The sequence below is a fragment of the Uloborus diversus genome, chromosome 4 (genome assembly GCF_026930045.1).
Source record: "Uloborus diversus isolate 005 chromosome 4, Udiv.v.3.1, whole genome shotgun sequence".
NCBI lineage: Eukaryota > Metazoa > Arthropoda > Arachnida > Araneae > Uloboridae > Uloborus > Uloborus diversus.
This window is the reverse complement of record NC_072734.1, coordinates 57482020-57492884: the sequence shown is the minus strand read 5'-3', so window position 1 is coordinate 57492884 and position 10865 is coordinate 57482020. Positions and strand designations below refer to the sequence as shown.

General features: G+C 36.3%; 1 protein-coding gene and 1 long non-coding RNA gene across 2 annotated transcripts in view; both read left to right on the top strand.

The window, feature by feature from the left end:
* Positions 1-1702, top strand: part of LOC129219931 (uncharacterized) — a 7056-nt gene extending 5354 nt beyond the window's left edge. Inside the window, exon 3 of the long non-coding RNA XR_008580441.1 lies at positions 1430-1702. This is a non-coding gene — a long non-coding RNA (uncharacterized LOC129219931). The remainder of the gene's footprint in view (positions 1-1429) is intronic.
* Positions 1-10865, top strand: part of LOC129220585 (protein Skeletor, isoforms B/C-like) — a 102153-nt gene that overhangs the window by 55040 nt on the left and 36248 nt on the right. Inside the window, exons 9-11 of the mRNA XM_054855017.1 lie at positions 3178-3314; positions 5277-5418; positions 9345-9455. Coding sequence (XP_054710992.1) covers positions 3178-3314; positions 5277-5418; positions 9345-9455 — 390 coding nt within the window. The remainder of the gene's footprint in view (positions 1-3177; positions 3315-5276; positions 5419-9344; positions 9456-10865) is intronic.

Here is a 10865-nt window from a genome sequence, read left to right as displayed (position 1 = left end):
GCAAACATTTTAGTTGATGGTGAACAGCATCATTTTTGTAGCTGAAATTAAATTTATCAAAGAAAATTTTTGGAATCATATGATTTCATCACACATAATTGTTGTAAAAAAAATATCTCCATTTCAACTTGTACCCTTTGGGGAAAGGGTTCCCTCCCCCCAAGCCAAAAAGAAAGGAAAAAAAATGTAGGAATCTGCAAGAAATTTTTTGAAAATATAAATTTGCCAAAGTAAAGAGTCTTATCAAAGAGTAAGACATGATTTGGAAAATATTTCGTTACTGTTATAATCAGCAGTGAAATAATTTTATAGTCTTTAATCATCTCCACTGGAGCAGCAAGAATTTTTACCTGAAAGGGAGGGGAGATCTATAGTCTTGATGTGTTTAATTTTATCTAATTGGTAGCAAATTGCTAACTCTACCGTTTCTACAGTAATAGAATTAGCAGTATATGTTGAAGCTAAGAACTCGGGAGAGTTTGACCTCCAAACCATTCTTGTTGCACCACTACTTATGTCAGATTAACTACCAATTAATTAGCAATACCCTCATTTTACACGGATTTCATTACACACAGTTTAAGATTTGACACCGTTATTTCATTATATATGGATGAGTTTTGATTTATGCTGATTCAACATTAAAATGCATAAAGTTTTTCAAAATTTTCATATTTCAAACTTCTAAGATTGTAGATAACAAATGAAAAACTGCATTTTGGCATGCTTATATATATTTGGCATGCTAAAAATGTCTCCAGTGGCTCATGCTCCCTTAAATAATTAGGGAGCTTGAGCCACTGGAGACATTTTTAGAGCTCTTTTCAGAGGTAATGTTATTAAACTCACACAATTTATAGCTCACTTGAAAAAAAGCTTTTAGAAGTGACAAATAAGAACAAAACCAACAACAATACCAACATTGATGATACTCGACCGAAAGCTTCTACATTTAAATTTTGAGCCATATTTTGACAGATCTTTCTGATTTGTGTTTATAAAGGAAGATCCCATCATGGAAATGATGCAAGTGACCATGGATGTGCTCATGCCCCACAAAGGCAGTCATTTTTCTATGCCCCTGCATAGAAAAATGACTGCCAAAGGAATATCATAAACAACTCTTATTCATATTCCCTAAGTTAATTCATATTTTCTTCATATCCATTGTGTATTTATATTGGAATTAGTACATATTTTTTATCAATGGAACATAACCTAATCTATTTTAACATTACTGTTAAGTCTTCATTTACGTTTGTGTGGAATGTAACCCCTGCAAAAAACAAGAGTCCATTGTATGTAGTTTACAATTTACATGTTGGTTATAAGTAGTAATCCTTACTATGTGTTTGCGTTGCACATTGCAGAGTTAAAAAAAAAGTGTAAATATATTTTAAGTGACTGTTTTTTTTCTCTCTCTCTTTAGCAAGTGTAAAAATTAAGTAGAATGCTGCGAATACAAATGCTATCAGCTGCAGAATCGGCAGATACCTGCTGGAGCTGTAGATTGGGATCATCGGTCTCACAGTATCAAATAAAGGACACTGAATGGTCGAAACGAAGACAAAAAAGCTGATAATATGTAAACACAATGTATATGTATGTTTTAATGAAAGATATTTATGTTATAAATAATATGTATGTTTTTTACATGTTACCTAGCTGATAATATGTAAAAAAAAATGAATAAAAAAAATTTTCCCAATGAACTTGTAAATATATAAATTGTTCCAAAATATTAATTTAAGAAAAAAATAAGGATTTTGATTATATCATTTATATGAACGAATGAGAGAACAAAAACATTTATGATGGAAATACTGTCAGTGGGAAGAACTATCATGCTTAAATCTGATCCTTACTCTTAACAATAATGAATCTTAATTTCCCACAATCTTAACATTTGGCGTAAAAAAAGTAATTTGCTGCTCATTAAAAATCATAAAAAATGAAAGATATTACTGTCAGTAATCTAATTATAAAATAAATGATAAACCGTCAATTTTCCTCTAGTCTAGTTATTGTAGCTGTAAATTATATCGTTTTAAGACAGAAAGGTCGAGGGACCTTTGACCAGTGCGCTAGGAATAAAACACAAACGCACAGTTCTGGGTTTTATACCTCTAGTGCAGTGTCAAAGCTTCATAGCTATGGGTACCACTTCTCAGTAAAGACGAATTCCGTTTTTTGAAGAAAAAAAAAAATCGTCACACAGATTTCCATCCTTCAATTAAAAGAGGTAAAACAAAACCCTAAAACTGGAAGGATGGAAGTCTGTATGCCGATTTTTTTTAAAGACTGAATTCTGTTTTAGCAGTATTGCCCAACACTGGCTAATAGCTACATATATGATCGGCCAGTGTCACCTGGCCCCATTGGCCAGTACTGGCTCGAGTATCGGCCAATGCTGCAATAGAGATTGCTACCCGGTATTGGCCAATTTAGTTCGGCCGGTACTGGCCAATGCTGGCATCAAGTATTGCCCAATATTGTTAAAAAGTCAGCCGTTCGACGCTGGCCAACCCAACTTTAACCGATATTGGCCAAAACTCGCTCCGAGTATCTGCCAATACTGGGGGAAAATTACCGGCCAACATTAGCCAATTTTGATTTGCCAGTATTGGCCAATACTGGCAACGAGTATTGCCCAATACTGTAAAAAAGTTAGCCGTTTTACGCTGGCCGACCCAACTTTACCCGATATTGGCCAATCTACCAAACACCGTGGTTATGACATTGGCCGATACTGCTGTGCTGCTGGGGAAGTAATCTATTCAAAAAAGTCTGAAATTCACAGCTTAAAAAGATATCTCTCAAAGTCCATTTGAGAAGAGAAAAGTAATAATGTATGGTATCATCAGATAAGCAGATTTTATCTAAGCCTTAGCTGCAGATATTAGACATATAGATGTAATGTAGCTTAAGTTGGAAATCGCCGATTTCCATTATAAATGAATTTGCTATGTCTCTCAATTCATTTGCTAATCTCTTTGAGTGATACACTCTAGCTGCCACGGTCTGACTGCACATAAATGACTTGCACTCAACACTCGTACAATAAGCTACTCCTCAATTTTTAACGGATTCAAAAATTAAAAATTAGGCGATTATCAGTTTGTACCGTATGTATGTTTTTCTTTTGTTAGAATAGCTTTCATCTTGTGTTCTCTGCAGATGAGGATGAATACATGGCATTGGGCATCAGTGGATCAGAGACGAGTTCTCAGATGATTGGAGCAGATGTGGCCATATCATACATGGATGGTCTTTTGGGGACGACTGCGGATTACAACATTTCTGGTAAATTCCCTGTGAGTATCTGCCACGTCTTGTTTTGAATCTTTTCGAGCTTTTTAATCAAGATACAAAAAAAATTAATCCTTAACAATCCGCCAGCCCTTTAATATATGTACTTTATTTACTATGATTTATCGTGTTTTGACATTTATATATATAAAAAAAACAATATGAAGTTACTTATTGTGAGAAAAGAAAGTCATCGGTCTCGAATGCGATGTCATGTATGTGCAACATGCCAGACTTCGTTAATAATAATTACTTGCTACGCTATTGCAATATCCCACAGCGTCCCCGTAGATAATTATGACTTTCCGGTGAGGCACACATTTTGGAAAGATTTCGGGTCGGGTCTCACTAAATAAACTTTAATTCAATTTAACATTGAACAAAATTAGCTTGAGAGAAAGGCAAAGGTTCAAATTCCGTACATTACGCCCAGCCTGCTCAGAAAATTTAGTCCAATGTCCTAGCTGCCCAAAATCGGGACCTTCTGTCCGTGGAAGTTATGCCCGCTGGAACTTCTGTCCGTCGGACCTTTTGGACATGGACGTATGTGGATAATCTATCCGCAAATATTTTAGTTTTGAACCTCCTGTCCGGTCCGGACCCCTACTGAATCACGCCCCTAATGCATGTTATATCCCAAAACACTTATAGATGTGGGCTGAGGTTTTGCCAGGGAAGTTCTTTAACTCGGTTTTCCATACAGTGATAGAGATAGTCGATTAGCACGATTTCGCCATTATAGCCACGAAAGATTGAAATATTTCATTATTATTAAAACATTAATTATTTGCGACGTTATTGCAAAATTTCACTCTTACTAAAATACGCCCCTAATACATTAATACTCCCAAAAGTGCTCGTAGTAGTAGTTTTGCCTGGGAACATTCTTTTAAATACAGTGATGTAGAGCAGATCTTCAAATGTGAGATTTTACCTTCTAGGGACGCCGCGAAACATTGAAAGTTTTCATTATTTAAGTACCCAATTATTTGCCACGTTATTACAAAATTTTGGTGGCTCCCCTGTAAAGGTTTCATGAATCCCCGAGGAGGCGCTTTTCTTTCTTTTTTTTGTGTAAATTACTAAAAAAAAAACCCCTTTCCTGGTGGGGACGCTTTGGTGAAGGGTGCACCGGGACACGTCCCGGTGGGCCAGGCCACCCCTGGGCACACATGTGGGCACGGGCCCGAGCTTGAAGAAGGCCCAATATTTTAAAAATGAGGTGTGAAATATAGGGATAAACAATATGGATTGGGCCCGGAAAAATAGTTTGTGACGGGCCCTAAAATTTCTATGCACGCCCCTGCTCGTTGGTGGCCTCTTATTCAGTAATTAAAAACCAATTTCAGCCAGAATTTGTTGATTACGGTTGTAATGTACTACTTCCATGTTCAAGAAAGCTGTAGGTGTAAAGTAAAAGTGACGCGTGCGACAGCAGCTTATTTGAGTGTGTAGCTACTAGTGTAAAACCAGATTTGGATTCTGACTTAAACTATTTCACTGGATTTTTGAATAACCAACTGAATTGGTACATATGAGAGATTGCAATGGGGAGCGCAGTAGTTGGAGCATCGAAAGGTTCAGAGTTCAACGCCTGAGGTCAAGAAAACCTAGGATCGGTTACCAATGTCACTGGAGACGGGAGGAAATGTTCCTTCTCTTCAGGCTCGTTTTTAAATTATGGAGGTGCCAATGACTGATGGAGCTATCTCTCGAGCTAGTTACTTTCGTTCTGTGTTAGGGGTAATGATGGTTGTCTATCTACAAGGTGCTCCTTGATAAATGTCCATTACTCGAATGAAGTTGTATAAGGTAAAAGTCAAAAAGGAAAGTACCTCCACTTATGAAAAAAAAGTCAGCTTTTATTTTGGAGTTTGTCAATTTGCAATCATTAAAATGCATGCTGTAGATGTAGATAATATGTGAACTTTTTTTACATTTTGATAAAAGACTTTTTGTTTTTTTAGTGTTCCAACGTCTTGGGAAAAAACGCTGGCGTTTGCCTTGACGAAAAAGTTGGAGGGGTTGCAGGAGCTTATCAAATTCACACTTATGTTCGAAATGATGGAATTACAATCATCACCTATCGAAGAAATCTCTTGAACACAGGTAAATAAATCGGAGTCTAATCCTAAATTATGCATTGATAGCGAAGAGAAATTGTTGAAAAAGAGCAGTTAATGTCCTACCTTCATAGCATTTCATCTAATCAAAGCATATCGTAGGTATTTTTCCATGACTGTCTATTATGATGCTTTTCGGATTAAAATTTTCTTTATAATTTTGACTTGAAAACGTTCTAGCTTATGATAGAAAGATCTCTTCCTCCCTCCATAGGAGTCATAAATTTTCTCTTGATTGATTACTTTTATGAAAAACAGTAACTAACAGGTAATTTAAAATTGTGGTTGAAATTTTTTTTCTATTTCGCAAAGGAAAATTCGAAATTTTATTACTTTTGTCCGGTACTTTTAAGTCCATAATGGTAGTTTCAATTTTAAGAATCTTCAATCATTAATTTCAACTGTCGTCGAAATGGACTAAGCTAATTGCAACAAAAAGTAAATAAGCAAAAGTTTTAAAATTTTACTTTTAATCGCGCTTACAATACTCTCCAAAAGGGCGGTACAAAATTCTTCAATACAAGTAATTTTTCAAACAATGAGCTTCATACAATTTTATGTACATAAACAAAATTTCTTTGAATTTGACGTTTTTGTAGTAGAGAACATAAAATTTTAAGTGTTGAATTTATAAATCCGAAAACGTGTTATGATAATTGGTTTTTCACAGCTCTGATTGAGAATACACTACTTTAAAATAATTTCGTTATAAAATGAACCGAAACAGACTACATTATTCGAATGTCTTTAAGTGCTTAATGGACATGCTTCAAGTCTATTTTTCAGCATTAAACTGGTTTGAAAGGTTTGTTTTTGACAAACTATAACTCTACATTTTTTGTTCTAAATTCTGTTTTGTGTTCCAAAATTAAAAAAAAAAATCTTTGGACACCACACTATTTTTTACGTCTATTAAATAATCCATGTTTTTAATAACTCGAAAAAAAAAAAAAAAAAAAAAGATGGGTGCATGCACTTATGTACGCTTCCGTTAGAGGAAAGGGAAAGGACAAAATATGGCTACTTTACCCCAATAGCTCCTTGGAATAAGCAAGGAAACTCTTTAAATATTTTCATTCCTAGTTTGTCGATGCAAAAAAGCATTTTACAGAGATGAATTTTCCCAATATCGGCAACTTTAACGTGATTCAATGGATAACTCTCTAAATATTGCCAATAGCGCGTAATTGAAACCAGGTCAGAGAAAATTTTTCCGCCAAATTCGTCGCATAAAGCTTGGCGATATATCCCAAGTTTTCGCCAGATTTTAACATTACTTGAGTTTGCATTGAAATTAACACTGATTTTCCTCAAAAAGGTCTAGAAGACCCCTTTTGGAACATCCGAATACAACCAAAAGGGGAGGTGCACAACTAGACCCCACAAAGAGTCTACATACCAAACTTTCTACGGCATACCGTTTTTGAGTTATGCGAGGTACGTACATGCGCACATACATACATACAGGCGTAACGAGATCTTGTGGTAATTGCATCAGGGATGGTCAAAATGGATATTTTCGGCGTCCATACGTTCTTAGGCACATATTCTTACAAATTCTGTAAATAGTAATTATTTTTACGTTTAATTTGTTGTAATCTGTCTAAATTTGGCGTTTATTCCATTACCTTTCATCTTAAATTGTCCTAGTGATGTAACCTGTAAATAGTTTCTTGTAATGAATATACAATCCCCTTACATTAGAATGAAGTATATAGGCCCTCCATTTCTGAAAGATAAGATTTGCGAATGGAGTAAAAAGAAAATGAGAAATTGGTAGAACAAAGTGGAATTTTCTGGAGATTTCTTTGCTGAGTATAAAAGCAGTGTGGCATTTGAATAAGAGTTTTTGCTTGTAAATCGTATCAGCTGTGCGCTGGAGAGCATGTATTAGCTCTGTTTTGTGACGTGTGCCATCGTTGAGTTTACCGTGTTAATTGATATTTGCTTAATTGCTGATGATTGATTTAGCAGTTGCAACTACGTTTCCTGTACATAGGTGTAAATAAATCTTATGTGCTTTTCTCAAGAACTGTGTCGTCATTTAAAAGAAAGTTTGAAGTTGCTACGAACGCGCAACAATACATATGCATGTGCGGTCGGGCCGAAATGCAACTAAACATTCATTCGGAGATGGGCAAAATGGAAATTTATCCGGATATTTTGAGTGAATTTTTTTCGCGAATACAATACTCCCTTTATCATGTAAAAAAGAAATAAACAGTGTTATGATTCCAAGAGTTTTCAATTGCGACTTTTAATTGCAGATGAAAAGAAATAATCACTTTGTTATAATTATTGCCTTTCATGGATAAATACTAAACATTGCTAACTCAATAAATAGAGCGGATTAGTAATGTGCCGGATCGTTAAAAAAGTAGATCCGCGGATACGGATCCGGACCCGGATCATTAGTGTCAAGATCCGCGGATACGGATCTCAAAATTTTTTTTACCCAAATTAACTACCCAAGTGTAAAATTTGCTACGGAAAGTATTCCCGTTTGGGTAATGGAACTGTTTCTTCAAAAAATGTCATCTACGGCGAAAATATAAACTAGATTCATTTACTTAAAATACACCGCCAGCTCAGTTATTCCATCCGCGGACTGCAGTTTTGTGCTTTTTAGCACTCATCAGCCCGGAATAGGAATCACATGAGCTGGAGGAGAAAAATCTCTTAAGGGAGCCAAGAGAGCCAAACAAACTGGTAGCTAATGCAGAATTAGTAAACCAGATGAGTGACCGCAACAATGGTGCGGTTCAACTCAAAGATTGATGGCAAAGCAAGGGTATTTTGTAGTAGGTTACCGCCCTAAAGTCAGGGCTAAGGCAGAAATACTTAAAACACACCGGCAGCTCAGTTATTCCATCCGAGGACTGCAGTTTCGTGCTTTTTAGCACTCATCAGCCCGGAATAGGAATCACATGAGCTGGAGGAGAAAAATTTCTCAAGGATGATTTATTCCGGGCTGATGAGTGCTAAAAAGCACGAAACTGCAGTCCTCGGATGGAATAACTGAGCTGCCGGTGTGTTTTAAGTATTTCTGCCTTAGCCCTGGCTTTAGGGCGGTAACTTACTACAAAATACCTTAGCTTTGCCATCAATCTTTGAGTTGAACCACACCATTGCTGCGGTCGCTCATCTGGTTTGCCACAAATAGACACACAGATGCACACTTTTAAAACTTTTTACCTCTTCCTTTTTGCGACGGGGGGTAAATTGGCTTCGGAAATTTAACTTATAATTTAGACAGTGAATAAAACCTAATTAAAACGGAATTTAAGAGTCTTTAATTCAAATATTTAAGAATTTTCAGAATAGAAAAGATCTGTTTAAGATCCGCCAAAAAAGTAACGGATACAGATCCTTATTTTCCCTTGGATATCCGCGGATACGGATATCCGGAACATCACTAGAGCGAATACTAACATGACAATGTTCTAAAAATTTAAAAATTCAACATTTGCTTTTTTTTTCATTAATGATGCTGAAAATTGTTCATAAAAATATTCATGTTTTGAAACGGAAGTGCTTCTGCTTAAAGGCTGTCCACTAATAACGTTACACTTTTTTCGGCATTTTCGACCCCCTCCTCCCTTTGTCACAAAGTGGGAAAAGTGTGACACTTTCCCGTACTCTCTCCCCCTCTTTGTTAATGCCATGTTTTTCATCAACATATCCTTATTAAAAAAAAGCGTGATGTCACACTTTTTGTAATCCCCTTTCCTCCTCCTTGTCACGATTTCACAAACCCTCCACCTCAAAGATTGACATCATTTGTGGACTGACGTTTTAGTACTGTGTCTTATAATCTGATTTATTCTTTCTTTGCATGTTTACTGTAATATGGCCTTCTCCAATTGTTGTGCAGTTTAATTAATTCACTTTCTTTAAAATTTTCTATTGTAGAGGACAGTGGAGATAAGGTGTACAACCAAGAAGGTGATACATATTTTGTGTGGGCTGTAGGAAAGTACAACTCGTATAAGGAACCGACATATCATCGACTTGTTCTCAGAGGTAATTCTGTTTTTGGAATTCTTAAAAATATAAAGGTTCTTATTGCAGTCGTATGGATACATTTTTACCCCAGTAACGAAATTTAATAGTTTCATTAGAATATGCGGTATGTGCCATGATAACTTACAGGTTCAAAAAATTTTTTTAATGACATTGTAAAGAAAAAAAGTGATAAGTACACTCCTAAATGAAAAATTATCATGTAAGCTTTGTGCTACAATATGATTAAGGTGAAAAAACAACGTAAATAAAGCACAAATATTCGAGAAAATACAGCATATAGCTATTTCAAGGCTACAATGGAGCCTCTTCAGTGCAAAAAGTTCACCAACACAACCAAAAGTTGCGAGAGAACTGAACCGTTCTCTCGCAGAGTGAACCGTGCTTTATTTACGTTGTTTTTTCACCTTAATCAAGTACACTCCTATTTGTGAAAATTGCAACACCACGAAGGACTTACGCAAAATGAGCTGAAAATTGCAGGAAATGTAAAGTAAGGCATGATAGGCAAATGATTAGAATTGCAGACCGGTAGCGCATGCGTATGCTGAGCAGCGCCCTCTGAATGGCGGATCGAGCCGAATATAAATAGACGGCTGTAGCGAGATGTGTATGATTATCAGTGGTTATATGCTAGAGTACACGTTAACTGAATCTTTACTATGCCTCTTCGACGAAAGAAAACAGAATTTGAGCAAATTTCGGAGTTTGAACGGGGCAGAATCGTCGGCCTTAGTGAAGCTAGATTGTCTTATCGTGCAGTAGCCGCTCGTGTGCAGCGTAACAGCAGCACAATCATGCGTGTTTGGAAGCAGTGGATGGACGAGGATCGGAGAGCTTGGAAATCCGGGAGTGGACCCCGAAATGTGACGTCAGCTTGTGATGACAGACACCTGGTGCGTATGGCGCTGAAGGACCGCACAGCTTCTTCTAGACAATTGGCAGCACAGTGGTCAACAGCTGTAGTAGTACGGTGCAAATAGACCAAAAAAAAAAAAGGCCTAACCTCAACATCCAAAGTGAAAGTTTCCCTCCATCTCCAAATTGTTCTATACAGTCCACATATTGTTTGGTAAAAAGTTACACCATTTTCAGCGTCGGGTTTTGGGGGGAGGGGGGGGGGGGGAAGAAGTTGATAAATTAGTAGTTTTTATCAATTTTTCCGAAATATTTGAAAACTATGGCGTTTAGCGCAAAAAGTGCAATGTACAAAATAATCTACACTAAATTACGAACAAAATGGTCCTAAGCATTATTTTGTTACGTGAACTGTTGCAGAGTTACAACAGGTGAAAAAAAAGAAATTTTTCGTATTTTTTAGATTTTTCGGAAAAAATATTCATTATCACTTAGAAAACTAATTTTTTGTATGAGGGGTGTTTTGTAAAAGCAAATTGCGATTTATGGGGC